General features: G+C 40.7%; 1 protein-coding gene across 5 annotated transcripts in view; it reads right to left on the bottom strand.

The window, feature by feature from the left end:
• The window catches only part of STXBP6 (syntaxin binding protein 6), a 236,959-nt gene that overhangs the window by 199,237 nt on the left and 20,068 nt on the right, over positions 1–17,654 (bottom strand). The window contains exons 2-3 of one of the 5 annotated variants that reach the window (XM_070504182.1): positions 4,297–4,350; positions 2,407–2,509 (exon numbers count right to left, since the gene is read on the bottom strand). The exons of 3 other annotated variants lie outside the window; for them this stretch is intronic. In XM_070504182.1, coding sequence (XP_070360283.1) covers positions 2,407–2,509; positions 4,297–4,320 — 127 coding nt within the window. In that variant the 5' untranslated portion in view covers positions 4,321–4,350. Of the gene's footprint in view, positions 1–2,406; positions 2,510–4,296; positions 4,351–17,654 lie in introns of those variants that run through there. One more of the 5 variants, XM_070504184.1, reaches the window with a different exon arrangement.

Raw genomic sequence — 17,654 nt, forward strand, 5'->3', positions numbered from 1 at the left:
AGGGTTTCTTGAAACCCAAGTCATTGTCATGCCATCTTAAAGTTCCCAAATAAACCAAGAATGGACAGATTCTCCAGAATTGGACACACTCTTGGCAGCCTTTCCCCAAACAAGAACCACATGTGCCAACCTGGCTCACTGTAAACCTGGCTCTTTCCACTCCAGAGTCCTGTCCATGGAGCCAGCACCAGCACCCAAGGCTTGAAGCCAGACAGGAGGATAGGACAGGAAATTCAGAAACAAATTTGTCTGAGCCCCACATGAACAAAATGACAAGACCTTACACCTCACATCCATGGGAAGTAGCCATAACTCACTCCAAGAAAAGAAAATGGTTCAAGTTAAAATTCTCAGCTTTCCAAGTGTGGTCATGTACCTAATAGGATAAACTACTTTAGGTTGCTAAGAAATCATTGAGTGTTATTAAATTGCCAAGCTATTGTTTGATGGAACTTTAAAAAAATCCATGTTTTATTTAACTTTTGGCATACGGAGAACAGCATCTATTGGCAACAATGATCCCCACTCATTCATTCTTCTGTTGTCTCTCAAACAGTAATTAACTAATACTCCCAAAGTCAAGGTGAAACAGACCAGCTTGAGAAGTTCTTATACATACAGAACATTTTACACAGAACATTTTAGAATAGTAGACATTAGGATCTAACAATTCATGGAAGAATGGCAAGGTTTTTAAATCCCAAAGAGAAGGATTGTTCTAACACTCTCCACCATACTTCTCAAACTTTCCACCAAGATTTCCTTACAATATACTGTGGCCAAAAGGTTAATTTCGAGGTTTTTTTTTTTTTTTTTTTTTCAGTAAATACTACCCCAGTCAGCCTGCCCACCAAGCAGTATGTATAATGTGTTAAACCCAGTGCTAAACATGGGGAACACAGAGACGAAGACAGAACTTTCATCAAGAGTTACTAGATTCTTTAGCAAAATACACAGGGCAGACTGGCTGATAGCTAAGTCATTTCTAGTTAATTTGTTTTGTTTTGACTTCAGAACAACTTCACACGACTATAAAACTTTATAAGACATCAAGTGAAGGCAGCAAGGAAAAAGATGAAACTTCAAATAGTTCCATAAGTAGAGAATTCTTGATCACTGGGTTTTAATATTTGATGTTCTAAAACTTAAACATACATCTTCATAACTTATTTAATTTCCTAGAGACGTTTTCCTCTTAACCTCTTTTACAGATCACTTGGGTTCTTTGCTTTTTCATTTTCCTACTTGCTTCTCAAAGTAAGAGATAGAAAATTTATACAAAACTATACAATAAATAATTAAAACACATTTCTTTCCCAGACCTAAGCCTAAAATGTCAGGTTCCACAGTACCATGTAGCACAATCAAATGCATAAAAATGTTTTTCTCCCTTAATGAAAAAGAAATCCAACAAGCCCAACCCCACCAACTGAGGAACACAGCCACAATGTCACAGACTCTTTGAGAACTCACTCCAGCTTGGTGCTGACCCTCAGCTAAGCAGTGGTTTTCCAGTCCTATGGGTTTCTGTTCCTGGGCTTCAAAGCATCCACGTTCTTTATGAAAAATGCCATCACATAAAATACTGGCACTTAGAACCAAACCAAAGTACCACAAATCTGTACACGAGATGGTCCTAAATCTTCAGCAATAGTGACTGCCACTGAATGAATTACAGATTACTCAATGCTACTATTTATCTTTTCCAGCAAGAGTGGCACTCTCCAGAGAGAAACGCTATTCTCATAAGCTAACCCCAATCTCCACCTCAGCCTTAACTTCAGCTGTGTTTTAACTCTAAAACACCTGAAAGATTAAAAAAAAAACACAACCACTCCCATCAGGGGCCCACTGAGATTTGGGAGAATGGCACAGAAGTCTTCAGTTTCAAAAGTGCACTGGGAGATTCTAAAATACCCTGATTTCCCCTTGGGAATTATCCTTATAATTGATTCCACCTCCAAATGGATTCCTAGAATTCTGAGTTCTCTCCATAGAGATTTTTAGCCAAGGCAGTCATCAGAAAGACTCATTAAGTTATAGCCCACTTCGCAATAGAAAGCCTCACTTAGACTTGAAAAAGAGATTTATGGACTACTCTAAAGTCGCCTGTAATTAAACACAGAGCAAGAAAAAAAATAGTCTGGCCGTCATTTTCATTTCAATAAAACATTTTCTCCAGTAAACCTGTTCAGGCAATTGAAATCAATCCCAATTTCCACTTCCCCAGCCTATATTTTTTCCTCGTGAGAGAAAAAGAGAATTAAGTAAATAAAACCTGAAATTTTAAATCTGAATTCAAGCTGCCTGGGGCTACTTCATACTTAAGTGAATAAATAAGTGTGGCATGAACTAATAAATATTTCATCTATATGCAAAATATGCTCTTACAAAGCATTCACCTACCTTCAACCCAGCCTTTAGTTAGGACTGCATCTGATGGAAAACTCCACACACCAAGCACCTTTCCTCCTCGTACTTCAAGGTCCTTATGAAGGAGCAGAACTTTCTAAACAGGAAACCAAAGCACAGAAAGGTGGGGCCATTTTCCTCAGTGACACCAGAACCTCAAATTCCTGGCATTCTCCAGCCATAAGTTCAAGGCTCGCATTGTCATATACCACATGCTCTCCACGTGCAGATGGGTCTGTTCAGCGAATTTAACATGAAACTTAAAAATCTGTGCAATATGGTCCAGGGGACAAATATGAAAGAAGGTAAAATTTGGATATGACCAATGGTAGCACCCATCCCCATGAAAGACTACCTTCCACTTCATAAGCTGACTGTCACGTATTCTAAAACTATCTTCAGCAAAGTCAATGAGATGATTTGCTAGAAAAACCCAAGCATCTGACTTTCCAAATACATAAATCTGAATGCAACAGGTCACCTAAAGCAGACATTTAAATCATTTCCCTACGACAGATTCAATGTTGAGAAAAATAACCAACAAGGCTCTAGCAAAAAATGAATTTGCTCATAAACACAAAAACTTATTTAGCATTTAACATCTACCTTCCAACAAAGAAATCTGTATTATACTAAGAGCCCTGAAACCCTTGACATACTCTTTGCCTCACTCCTCATCTGAACCACAACGTAATGAGGAAGCATCTCAACAGTGATGTGGGCTCTGATCCAAGCTTCCTACGTGATGACACTTCTCCAGATGGCACCTGACACTGTCAGGTGCCTCTTATGTTGGTAAATACTCAAGGACATTACGTAAGGCTGCTTCTCTCCTGTACGTACATGACTTCAGAAAGCCACTGCTAGCTGTTTTGGAAGCACATTTCCTTCTCATATGATAGAAGCTCTTCCATGTGCCTGAGAAATATGAGTTAATTTTATTTGTTACCCAGGAGAAACTACAGTTATTGGGAAAGGAGAAGAAATAATGAGTGACCGAGTTTAGCTCAACAGAATGAGACAAAATAAAGACACCCCCCAGCCCAGAACCCAGAACAGCAAAATCCAGTTTTAAGTAGCCATCTTTTAGATGTTTGTGTACTTTTCAGTGATAGAAAAATGAAAGTCCCAGGCTTACGGCATCATTATTCAGCTTTGAAAATTCAGGATGCTTTCTTGCAGGATTTGGTTCAACTAAGTACAAGATGAAGAAAAGTGTTCCTAAGCTACGTGGTCAAGCAATCAGTTGGATCCTGGGTTCAGAAAGAAGTGAACAATGCATGAGCCATTACTGAAATCCATGGGCCAAGGAAGCTTTTCTCCCGATGGTGGAAATCTGCGAAAGTTAACACTCTAATGAACTACCACTGCACCTTGAATTTCCCTTCCGTGACCAGAAAAACAACATATTCAGAGCATTGTTTTTCATTATACCATGAAGCTATAGCAACCACTCATCCTGCCTCTACATCTGTTTCTCCCTTTTTGATGGCCATCCCATTTGAAAAAAAGAACTGCTAATTTTACTTGGTGGCCCCTAAAATGTACATGTCTCACGTAGCGGGCATTGTTTACAGCTTCTAAGCTTCAATTAATCATAAATGTTTGGACAGGAGTGATTGTTTTATGGGGGAAAAAAACTACTGCATAAATATCTAGGTTCAAATTCTGGTTTTGCTACTGATTAGCTGTGGGACTCAGAGCAGATGACTCACACAAAAAAGGAGAATTGAAAACTAAGGGAGCTAACTTATAAGGTCACCAGTGATTCCACGTATGTGGCCAGAACTGTAAAAGATGAGCCAGGAACAGCAGCTCTCAAGCTTTTTGGTCTCAGGATCCCTTTACCTTCTTAGAAATTATTGAAGACTCCAAAGAGCTTACCTTAGAAACCACGCGAATATACATGTACACATTCTAATAGCCAACATGTGGTCTCTGGAGAAAATAAAAGAGGTAAATGATGTCTTAGTACTGTTACGAAAGTTGTTTTGACTTCATAGACCCCCTATAATAGGATTTCAGGGACCCCCAGGCATCCTCAGACCACACTTCCAGACTAGAATATCCTAACATACAGAAAATGGGAAAGCTGTCAAAGACCACTAGAACCACATCAGAAGGATTAGGAGCCAGTACGAAGGGGCTCCCATTGGCCAAAGACGGGACAATTTTACTACTGTCTCATCTTTGGCCAGCGGGAACGAATGCAATGGATTGAAACACCAATATTTTTAAATTCATGAATTCCTAATGAAGCACACACCTCTCCCTCCGTCCCCTCCCATCTCTGTCTCTGTTTCAATGGTTATCTTTGGAGAATATTATTAATTAGCTGGTTAATGGAGCCCACTAATTATTTTGAAAATTGATAAATAAAGGGAAAGAATCAGGTATTTTTCCTGCCTTCTCTATATAAACTGTACCTCAGGATAACCAAATAGCTGATGAGCAGGAGTTTCTCTTTATAAAAATATTCTAGATAACAAACAAAGAAATGACTGAAACAAGATTGTGAAACCTCTAATGAATTGCTGGATTTAAGCAGCAACAATCACCAACTGTCAACATCTCTCTCTCCCTCTCTCTCTCTCTCTCTCACACACACACACACAGGGAACCGATGTTAATTTAAGTGCCTCCTGGTGGGAGTACACAGCACATCATACAGTATTCTTGACAAAGTATGGAAAGAGAATTTGATGCGGCCTCTAGATGTAACTACCAATTCACAAGACACACAGTGGCTAGAGTAATATGTTAAACAGAGGAATATTTAACATTTAACTCTGTGGGATGTAATCAGCAAAATCCAGCCTGTGGGAAACTTTGCAGAATAAATGGTCTGGTTTAGCAAAAAATAAATTGCAAGGAAAAGACAGTGAAGAGTGAACCTATAGATTAAAAGGGATCAAAAGAAGTGTGTCAACCAATTGCAATATGTGGACTTTATCTGAATCATGATACAAACAAACAAAAAAGGAAAATGAGGAAAATAGATAAATTTGAACATTGACTAGATATCCCATATTCAATTATATTAGAGAAGGTCTTAAATTATGATAATGATATTACACTACATGAAAAAGGAATCTTTATCTTTCAGAGACGTGTCAGGAAATACTTACTAATGAAATGATAGGGGGCTGGCCCTGTGGCCAAGGGGTTAAGTTCAGGAGCTCTGCTTTGGTGGCCGGGGGTTCACCAGTTCGGATCCTGGGCGCAGACCTACACACCGTTCATCAAGCCATGCTGTGGTGGCATCTCACATGGAAGAACTAGAATGACTTACAACTAGGATATACAGCTCCCTTTTGGGGAGGGGAAAAAAAAAGAGGAAGATGGTAACAGATGTTCGCTCAGGGCCAATCTTCCTCAAAAAAAAAAAAAGCCATTGGGACAATCATATTAAAAAAGAAAAAAACAGGATGTCAAGGATTTGCTTCGAAATAATCCAGGTTGTGGGAGAGGAGGTTGGGGTCTAGAATGAAGAAAGACTGGCCATAAACTGATCATTGTTGAAGCTGGGAGAAAGGCAGATAGGGCCCATTATCGTATTTTCTCTACTTCTGTGTATGCTTGAAATTTTCCATATCAAAAAAATATAACAAAAGTAGCCATGAGAACGCCTGCTTGTCTTCTCCAGCAATTCCGTGAGATCCAAAGGCAGGACCTGAGCGCTCTGCTGCCCAACACTAAGTAATGTGGAGCACTTGGTATGTGCCCAGGGAGCACCCCCTGAACCAGGGCGCCAGCCAGAGGTCTGCCAAGCTGACCTGCGACAGCTTAGGGTCAGCAAAGAAGTCCTGAGCCAGCTGTCTCTGAACCTGGAACATCTTTCCAACAGAGCAGGAAACAAAATCAAATGCACAGAACGATCATAACCAAGAACTATAAACAAAAACTCTTCACAGATAAAGAAAATGCACGGAAACAGTAACTTTCACTTGAGTATAGGGACTACTGGAGTTTGCTTTTCCTTGCTTCTATTTCTCTGACTTTTCCAAATTTTCTGTAATTACTATACTATTTTAGATGTGGGAGAAAATTTAATAAACTTTATTTTTACATCATTTATAATAGCAAAGCTCTAGCCCTATCTAATAAATAATAATATTTTATTATATTTCTATGACCCTTCCTATGGCTTGGATAAGAAAGAATGTTATGGTAATGAAGAAAATATTGAAAACTATCATTGATGGATTTTCCAATTGAATTATAAAAGCAATATAAGAACACTCTTTTAATATTTGGAAAGGGGGAGATATCCATCATCATCGTTTCCTCTACAAAATAAAGGAGAATTGTATTTTAAAAAATCACATTTGAATAACCTAGCTCGAGGAGATCTCAAGTTTCTTCTAAAACCTCAATTTCAGGAAGCTAGGGGTAAATTGGGACATCTGGTACCTAAGGAAGGGGCTTCTGTGCGGCTGCTGCACAGATCTGGATATATAGACCCAGACACTCCATCCACCACTGTCACCACCACCCCCATCCTGGTCTATCAGCTCAAGAAAGGGAAGGCAAAGTTTACTTTAACACCAAGATTCCGCACCTGATAACACCACAATCTCCAAAATAAGATGCGTCCCACAAACAAAAATGGATTTTTCACTTTTAGAGAAAATGTTCCTTTCAGATCAAGATTCTTAAAGAACTAGGCAACACCTTAGAATCATATGTTAGCTTCTTACTTCACTTAGAAAATAAATAAAAGAATATGTGTACCAGGGACTATTAATAATTGAATAAGCAAAAAGAAAAACATTGGAAATTTGGCATGGATGATTGTTATGTTTTCCACACAGGTCTAATTCAACTTGATTTAGACCGCATACTGCCTTTTTTTAACCCTGCTCTTAAATAAACAAACAACAACAAGAAAAAAAGCTGAAACTGCCACTTCTCCTGTGCTTCAAATATATTGTGGGAGGCTGTACTCAAAGGAGGGAATGTCTCAAAATGACTCAATATGGGGCAGTGTATCCTTGTAGCTGAGAGCGGGAGCTCTGGACCACATTGCCAGGTTAAAATCGCTGATCTGCCATTTATTACCTGTGTGACCTCGGGCAAGCCATTTAAACTCTCTGTGCATCATGAGTTCCTCACCTATGAAATAAAGATAAGAGTGAGAGTTTCACAGGAGCGCTAGAATAACTGAGATGAGAAATGGAAACTGATTTACACAGTGCCCCACACATCGATACTCTCCAAATGCTACCTACTCTTGTTATTACAACCTAATGTACTTTCTTCTACTCTCCCCCCGTTTTTTCCCTTTTTTCACCCAGCAAAGATTTTACAAACTTCTAATTCTCTAGCCTCATCGGCAAATACTGTCATCTATTTTAAACCTTGACTTTTCTATTTTCCCTAGAGCAGAAATTAACTTCTTCTCTAGAAAAAAACAAAGATATAATTGGATTCCCTTTACTTTGTGCCAATCATAAATGGTAGAAGATTCCTAACTTCCTGAACCTAGAAAGAATCTCACTGTTCCTGAGGTCCTAGGCAATCCTCAGAGTCAGAGAAGGTGACTTCCAGATCCCTCCAAAATCCTTCGAATTGGGGATCTAGTTTCCAATTACACTAAATGTCTCATAGCTCCTTTGGGAAAAAAAGACATTCAGACAATCCATGCCCATAAGAATGATCGGGAAAAATTCACATCCTTCTAAAGAAAGGAACACAAGTCTTAAGAATACTTGCATGTCACGCGTAACTTTTACTCAAAAGAAAATGCTCGATGTGTTTGTACTGCCAGGGGTACTCCTGGATTTTGAACTTACTAACAGGACATGAAAAGGACTGCTGAAATCATAAAATCAACCTAGGAAGGCAGGAAATGAAAAAAGAAAGAAAAGATGATCAATATATCCTAGGCTACAAGGAGTGGGAAAGGAAAGATGGAATGGGATTCACATATGCTTCAGGCTCTAAAAATATGGGAATTGGTACAAAAGTGAAAAGTAAAGCATTTTCTTGCATAGAAGAAACAAGTTTGGGAGATGAAGGAAATAAAAGAAATTTCAGGTTAGTGCTGTCTAAACGTTTGGCGCATAGTGCTGAGTAAGCAGTAAAACATTTATTAGCCATGAATACAAATACTCTAGTAACGGCATAATCAATGGCCTAGTCAATTAGACTTGCACCCTGGTCCCAATCTGTCAACATAAACAGTACGGCCTGGGGATGCTCACCAACTTCCCTAGGCCTCAGCTTCCTTCTAGGTAACATTTTGGATGCTGAGATCTGTTTCTTGCCAGTTGTAATGCTCTGTGACCAGAAGGTCCCCATGTATTCCTTGGCTGGTCTAAGTGTACAGAAGTCCCAGGATATGAAAATCTTGAGGTTCAATTCATTTGGAGATAAGCTCTTAGTTTATAAACTTCTTCAAAGTGGGATCTTTCTCAGCAGCCACATAGGGCCAATAGGATAGCTTCCATTAATGGCCTACTACATGCCAGGCACTGTTCTTGGCAGTTTACACACTCAACTGAGATTTTCTAAAGGATCTTAAGGAGGCTAGGACTTCTCGGCTGCAATTTAACTCAGCTCCCTTCTGCTCTGTTGAGCCCAGGAGGCAATGCTTGGTGGACTTCCACCTCATCTCCCATTTTATAAGCTTTATAATACCTAGTAAAGATGTACACAAAAACACAGGAGAAATTTATAAGTCACAAGAAGACTCACGTCTAAAATGAACAAAGGCTTTCAAAAAACAAACGCCAAGAACAAAACAGGTGGTTTAGTTATTTTGAGAGCAAGAAAAAATGATCAAGGCAGGGTCCAAACTATTTCTTGGGCAAAATAGGATAAAACAGCAGATGTCAAGGACATGCAATGCTCATCAGCATCTCTCTGTTCTCTTTATTGGAGAAAAATACAGCAATCTCTGAAAGCCCTAAGAGCCAGACAGGAGAACCCAAGTCTCCAGACTCTAAAGGAACTCGCAGGCTGTAAGCCTTGAGTTAGTAAAGTGATTCTTGCCTTGGGAATAGTTTGAGGGGGAAAAAAAAATTCAAAATTTCTCACAACCTTAACAATCTATAAATTTATCAAAGAGTTAACTTACCAAATTACACAAACAACAAACTCAAAGGAGCCAGAGATAGGAAAGACAGAAAGATCTAGCATCATGTTGGACTTGGTTTTGGCCTCACTGCACAGGGAAAAATGGATGAGATACGGAGAAAGGGCAAGAGAGGCATGGGGATGGGGCAAAGTAAAGGCAAAAGAAGGGATGAATAAATAGGCTCCTTGCAGAAGCAGGAGACAGACCCACCGAGAGCGGACTGAGTGGCTGGCTGGCAGCAGAGCTGTAAGACATTGCATCCCGAGACAGATCTTTTGAGAGTTAAGGAACTTCTCCGGCTATCTTTCCTCATCATCCTCAGCCTGAAAACATGGACCCTTGCCCTCTGCTTTGTCACTGTCGTTTAGCTAATCTTTTCAGGATCAGTAACGAACAGATGCTGTATCTGAAAGTTTGCATGCTTAAATTCTTTTTTTTTTTTAGATTATAGACTTCTGTATCCTGATTTTTATCACAACCTTTTTATCACAACCTTCGGATGGTTTGAGATTATCAGATTTAGCATCTTATTATAAAACCCAAGTGCTTTTTCTTTTCCTTGGTGAGCCTTTCAAACCCTTTTTTCTTCTCAACTTCAGGGAACGCTGGCTCCAATGCCTTACCATTCAGGGAAGTATTTTTCGAGCTCTCAGTTTACAGCGTATAAACTACAGACTGGCGGGCCTGCTCAGCATTAGTTACTGCCAAAGCATAACGCACGTCACAAACGACAACAGATGCCTCCGACTTACCCTCCCTGCAAAGCTCATCACAGGGAGAGCCACAAGGGAGTCAGTTAAACCTGGCCTCTTCTTGAAGGTTTTGATTGTGCATCAGTCACCTTCTGAAGCAACATGAACATGTAAGGCAAAAGCACCAAGTCATTGCAGCAACTGAAGATCCTGTGAACTCAAGAGGTTTAAATGATTTATGTATTCTGTAGTAAAGCAAAGTGATTAAAGATACATTTTTCCTGATAAAATCACACTCTCAGGACTTACTGCAAAAACAGAGAGGTGGGGGGCTGGCCCCGTGGCCCAGTGGTTAAAGTTCCATGTGCTTCACTTTGGCGGCCCAGGATCACACATTTAGATCCCAGGTGCGGACATAGTCCACTCATCAGCCATGCAGTGGAGGCATCCCACATACAAAAAATAGAGAAAGGCTGGCATGGATGTTAGCTCAGGGCTAATCTTCCTCAGGAAAAAAACCCCACAGAAATGCAGGCCCCAAACTATTTAAATATACTCTCCCAGCTGAATTTCCACTGAAACCAAAGGTTTAGAGGAAATGGATAACCTGTTCTTAATAAGCAGTCAACCCAATCTCCAATGACCTCATTTGAACACTGGCCAAATCTTCCTTAACCCTTAATCGGCACAGGTGACCTGAAAGGCCAAAGCCATGGACGCTCTGGTGTCTCTTCTCGACTGCCTTACCTCCAGTGACCCTTCCCTCGTTCCACCTGAGCCATCCACTGCCCTAACATCCCACCTTTTGACTACAATATCCTCAGCTTCAGCTTCCTTATTAAAATCCTCTTCACTGTTATCAACCATTCAGGCCTCATCAGAAGTTTCATTTCACATCCCTTCTTACTCAGCTTCCTTTCCACAGGCCATCATTTCTATAACACATTTCCCGTAACACCCTTGCCACATGCTCTGAACTTACTTTCCTCACCCTTTTGTCCTTCCCCACTGCCAAACCCCAGCCTTCGATATCACCTACCATAGCGCTGTCTGTGCCTACAACTGAGCACCTGGGCACTGGAGAAAGTCACATGCAGGCTGATAGTGTCACTTTACATTCACGAGCACCAACTGCAAACGAATCCTCTACAAAGCTGGATGATCCCACCACAGTTCTCTCACTCACTCATTCTCTCACTCTCCTCAACTATTATCTCACTGTCTACCCCTTCTGACATCCACACCCCCACCACCACCCCCATTCTCAGATGATCTTGCCTCCTAACAGAGAAACGGAAGCCATCATACAGCAACTTCCTGTTACCCAACTAACTTATATCTCTACCAACGCTCAGCCCTCAGCTTCTTTCCTCCTGTTGCATCCTGTCCCTTCCTCTCATCCAAGGTCAACCACTCCACTTGGGCTTTAGATCCTGCTCTGTCCTACCTCCTCAGACTCACATAATCAATTATCCCTTTTCTCTCCTCTTTATTCAATCAACTTCTCCCCTCTAACACCCTCAAGTCCTACCTTTAAAGCGCTCCACGTCAACCTCATATTCTAGCTACTGCCTTATTACTTTGCCTCCTTCACAGGAAAAATAAAAACTGTCCTCATTGGGCATCTCCATTTTCTCATCTCCCATTCATTTTTAAACCCATTCCAATCTGGCTTGGCTCCGTCACTCCCTGAAACAGCTCCAGCCCAGGTCAATAGCGACCTCCTTGTTGCCAAATTCAAATGAGAATTTTTTCTTTCTTTATCTCATTTGACATCTTGACAGTGTTTGAAATGTTGATCAATCTCTCTCTGGAGCGCTCCTTACCTTGGCCTCCATGACCGATGCTCGCCTTCCTACTGCTGTGGCTCCCCTCTCTTCATGAGCTTGTCCTTCTTTACCTGTTCTGTAGGGTTCAAGCTCCTTGAAGCTTGAACCTAGGCTCCCTTTTCTTTTCACTCTTTTTCAGCAGTTAAAAGACCAACTACCCACAGGGGCAAGCAAATAATACAATGAAGTGAAGCAAAATTGACTCTCACATGCTCTCAACTCTACAATTTAAAACGCAGCAGAATGAGCAGGAAAACTGGCAACAGACCCTAGGTATCAGGGTAAGATGACAATAGGGAGAGGTACAGACTATAATAAAATGTAGAGCAGATGCTCCGATTAGAACAATTACTTGAGCTCAAGCCAGAAGTCTTGAGTTATACATGAAAACTCACAATTTTTAAATCTTGGCAACGGTATCAATTAAGATTTCTTTCTGGTGTGAATGCCTGGTTACACCCAAAGGAGAATTTATTGATTCTTTTAACTAAAAAGCTGGGAGGTACATCTGACACTGGGTTTTATCAATGTGCTCAGGACCAGTTTCTCTATCTAGACTCCACTTCTTATTGTCCCTATTTTCAGATAAGCTCTACCCTATGGCAGTAAGACAGTTGCTAGACCTCCAGACCACATTCTGCCAGGTTTAAGCAGGAAACAAGAAAGATTCTCTTCCTGGAGCCTCTCCCCCGCCCCCCACCCCACCCCGCCATAGTCTCATAACTCCCTCTGATTGGGCCAACTTGGATTACACAGCCATTCTTGAACCAATCATTGTGGCCAGGCCACTCAGGGGATGACCAGCCAGCCTTGGGTCACACACTGCATCTGGAGTCAGGGCTGGAACTTAATCTAAAGCACAAGGTCTGAGGTTGAAGGCTAGGAAATTTCTTACAAGGAAATTAGGGTGCTGCTGTCAAAAGAAAAAATATATGCTGGGCAGCCAAAAACCATAAACATGCTACAGCAGCTTGTTCAAAATATTTTAAAAACACTACAGAGGCCAAATAAAACAGGTTTGTTGGCTGAAGGTGGCTTGTCAACCTCCAGTTCCAATCATCCTTTCCCTCCTTATTCTGTAGGTGACTCATGCAAGACTGAGCCTCCGTTTGCCATCTCTATACCAAGAACGCCACATTTTTCTCTCTGACTCACAAATTCCACTGCCTACTCAATATCTTCACTTGGATGCCTCAAACTCATCTCAAATTCAGTTTGTCCAAAATGAAATTAATGATCTCCCTACCCCACACCCTCTCCCATCCAAGACTGGCCTTCCTCCGAGTTATGGGGGAGGGGTGGGAAGTGAGGGGAGACAAGACCAACACAACCGAGGTATGGTCTGAGAGGAAAAAAAATCTTTCAAGAAGTCAACTGTAAGACTATTAAAATCTTTTAGTTACTTCAAAGATTTAACAAAAATATCCGATATCCTAATTCATCGAAATTTGCAATTTCCATTTTCCATGTCTTTCCAATTTTTTTTGACACACAGAAATGAAGTGTCATCATAAACACCAAAGGGAGAAAGACTGTCAAGGGGCCTCCAAAGGTGCTTTTGCTTGCTTGTTAGCACAGCTGTGGTTTCCTAAAAAACATTGTCTGATTTGATCCTGACAATAACCCAGGACGTTGATAAGGCAAATATTACCCTATTTCATCAAATCTAACAAAGCACTGATTGTAAGATGCACCATCATTTTATGCACCACTATATTAGAAGAAAACACCACAAATTAAACCGTAACATATAATGAAACGTAAATCACATCTTGTTTTCAGACATATTTATATCTGAATATATATTCAGATATAATATATATATCATATATATTTTCTTTATTAAAATGTATGTCTTAGAATCTTTGAAAAATATTATGATAAGCCTCACTTTTCAGATAAGGAATCAGAGACTTGCCCAAAGTTGTACATAATAAGTTGAAGAATGGACTTGAACCCATAGGGATCAGTTTCCTAATCTGTTTTTCCCCCAGCTTAGCCCCTGGGTCTGAATGATCTCCAGAGTTTCTTCCGGGGCCCCAAACACTTTTCTGATACAAAGTTGGGGAACGAAAATCAGAACTAAGTCAAATCAATCAATAAATGCTGTTAAATTGACATGGATTCTGAGACAGAATAATTGAGAAGTCGACTTTTCTCTAACTCCTAGAAAGCCTAGGAAATATTGTGAACATAACTAGCAATGCATGCCAGGTGTGTAACATAAAGTTTTCATCCTTAATGTCACGGCTAACTCAGTAGGGTTGGCACAAAACCTTACAGTTGGCTATTAATGTTGGCATAATTCACAAATCGATTTTCACTTGTGAAGCGATATTACTGGGTATCTAGTAAGCTGAAACTTTCATTCTTTTAAAATAAAGTCTGCCCACTTAATGATTTTGTCTCTTTGTTTCAAAAATCCCCATTTGGAAAGGTGCCCTGTAATACCTAATTCCTGCATACACTAATGCAAAGCAAACGGGTAAACTCAGTAGTTCTAATCAGCCTGTGCAAGGAGCCTTTTGACTTCAACACCCAATATTCATTAAAAAGAAAACTTGTTGCAAAAGCCAAGAAATTTGGTGTGTGGGATATGAATAAGATGGAATAGGCTTCCTTCACGGCAAAGTGCTTTTTTTACATCTAATTGTGTTACCTTTTGTATTCCCCATAGCACCTAGAGCAGGGTCTTAAACATATAAACTGCATAATAAGGACACATGATGAGATACACAATAAGAAAAAGGGCGGTCCCTCTGTTTTCGTAAATGTTCCTTCTTCCTAGGCCTGTGCTGGCTCTGGAGGAGAAAAAGTCTAGCAGATTCTTAGTGGCGCCTACTGTGAGTCTATCTTTGTGCCAAAGGCACATCAAATTTAATACCACAGTTCTCAAGGAGCTGTCTAATCAGTGGGGACAAATATAAAAGATATGCAGGTAGCAGATTACCCTGAAGTACACATAGCGACCTAGCAATACACTAAAATGTCTTAATATCACATCCAAGCAGCAACGGATGCAGCATTAGGAGAGTGGGTGCAGCCAGCTGCTAGATATGACCTTGGGCAAGTCGCTTCTCTGCACCTGTTTCCTTGCATTACCTACCCATCCCTCGGTGCTACTGCAAAAGAAATTAAGGCAGGAGAAAATCTTTGTCAAACCCTAAAGCACTATACAATGTAAAGTATCATTAGGCATACTAGTAAAATATCCTGTTGCCCACAATATCACAATGATTTCTTTTTGGGATCCCTTAAGATGAAATCCTGGAGGGCTCCTTTTTTTAAAATGCAACCTCGAGCACTCATTCCCAAGTTTAAAGACTCCTTATTTCCAAAGGATCAATTCTCAACTGTTCAGCTCAATAAATAAGACTCTTCAAAAACTGGCTCCTCCGCAGCTGCATCTCTGGCTTTACTTTTCAAAGACCACAGCAAATATACAACTGCTCCCTGACCGATGTCTTCTGAATCTCTTTGCCTTTGCAATTTTGGTAACGTTTCTGACTCTGATGATCCTACCATCCTCAGGACTCCACAGACTGCTAATATAGCACCTTCCACATCATCATGGGGCTTCGACTTCTCCAGGGCAAGGAGGGCCAATGCTGCCTTCTTCCTCATACCTAATAACAAAGCCCAGCCCACATGCAGCTCAGCATATGTTCCTGAGTGACAGGCAGGGGAGATCCTCATTTGCATACCACAAAAAATAGTGCCAAGGAGAGACTCTCAAGGGAAGGTTGTCAACTGAAAAAAGACTTAGAGGCCCGAATAAAAATACCACACGTCCACATCTCTTATCCAAATCCCCTAAGGCCAGATGTGTTTGGAATTCGAAAATTTTGACATTTTCAGAAAGGCAATATGTACCTTCTGCTCCCAGTGGAGTGTAGGTCAGCACCCCACACTCAAACACAGTAATACTTCTGGAGTAAAGCTTACAAAGAACCACACTAAATGAGATAAACGAAGAATATAAACAGACTCTCATTCGCTCAGGTCATATCTCACCACCAAATGGGTTACAAGACCTTTCAGAGTCTTTCGGGTTTTGGAATTAGAGAGAAAGGACGGTGGATCCATACCACCTGATTTGTGTACACAGCTTTTTCACATCCATTTTTTTGTTTGCTGAGAAATTCACTATGGCAGGATTGACCTATATCTAGGCAAGCAAAAAAAGTGACCACAGACCCAAACAGCAGCAGACAGACTATAAAACACTCTAAGAGGAGGGGTTCAGAGGCTCATACAAATGGTCATCATCACTGGCAATTGTAGCAGCCTATTGGAATAACAAAAAAAAAAAATCACTGGATCTAGCACTGAAGGGCCAGGTGAGAAAAGCAGGGATACGCAGAGCAGAAAATGAACGCCTGAATGACCGTGTCAATAAATACCATTAGGAAGTCCTGTCACTGATTTCTAAATGGCTCTCCAGCTGTAGACATGTACACATACAGGCAACGGCATCCAGAAACCAAAATCAAGCTGTCCCGGGCCAGTTCAACTTGCTTCCATATCAAAATAGAAAGAGCAACGCATGCCGCCTGCCCTCCCGGGCTGCAGGGAGGAGCAGAAGAACATTTTTTGCAAATAAATACAGAGAGATATACACATAAATTCTCTTAAACAACCAGAAAGACTCCCACGTGATGCCTCATGTAAGAAACTTGTTTTAGAACCAAATGCTGGCAGCAGTAAAACTTCCCGTAAGAAACTGGCAAGTGCTTTCCTTTCTAAAAAGAAGTACTACATGAGTAGGAAGGGGAGGTCATGCATAATCCCATTTCCAATGAATCCTAACACCTGGACACCCATTGTGTGGTTAGCTATGAATCTGAAAGTTTGTATTTCAGAGAGTGGGAGATTGCTGCCTCAGAACACTTATAACAGGAACATCTTGGTTCTATCACACCCCAGAAGCCACTAATAACAGCAACAGCTACGATTTACCCTCCTGGGCCCTCAGCACGTTGAGTTTCAATAGACCCTCACGTTAATAATAGAACCTACTTTATAGGGTATCATCCCATTCCACACATAAGAAACTGCATCTTTCACTAAAGACCTCAGAGCTCTTAAGACGGAAAGCCAAATGACTGTGATGTCATCTCTTGCCAATTACTTGGTTTCTACTCTGAAAAATATGGCACAGCTTATTCACCATAGCACACTCTTCTATCCCCTACTATATTACACCTTTTTCAGTAAGCATGTAGCAGAAACAACTCTCTTGTCCACATCTAGATCCTCTCCCATGTATCCCAGCTAAAAATGTGTTCTCTCTGTCTCCCTCCCCCCTTTTCAGAAGTTCTCCTTGAAGTTGTCCACCCATCCACCTATCCATCCCCTTTTGGGCACCTATTGTATATGAGGTACTGTGTAAAAGGTACAAAATGTACAAGTCACAGTCTCATCCCTGAAATGTTCAATCCAGACATGCAATCAAATAATCATACTTGAGCATGATAAGTCATATACGGCACAGGAGTAGCACAGATCAACTCTGCCTCAGGGTGGAAGTTCAATGGTCACGGAAGGCTTCAAAGAGGTGGTGTCTGAAGAATGATGGCAAAGGTACAAGACTGACAAGGAGGAGAAGGGCAGTTCAAGGACAAAAGGATGAAAATGAAT

The sequence above is a fragment of the Equus asinus genome, chromosome 2, assembly GCF_041296235.1.
Source record: "Equus asinus isolate D_3611 breed Donkey chromosome 2, EquAss-T2T_v2, whole genome shotgun sequence".
In the NCBI taxonomy this organism is placed as follows: Eukaryota; Metazoa; Chordata; class Mammalia; order Perissodactyla; family Equidae; genus Equus; species Equus asinus.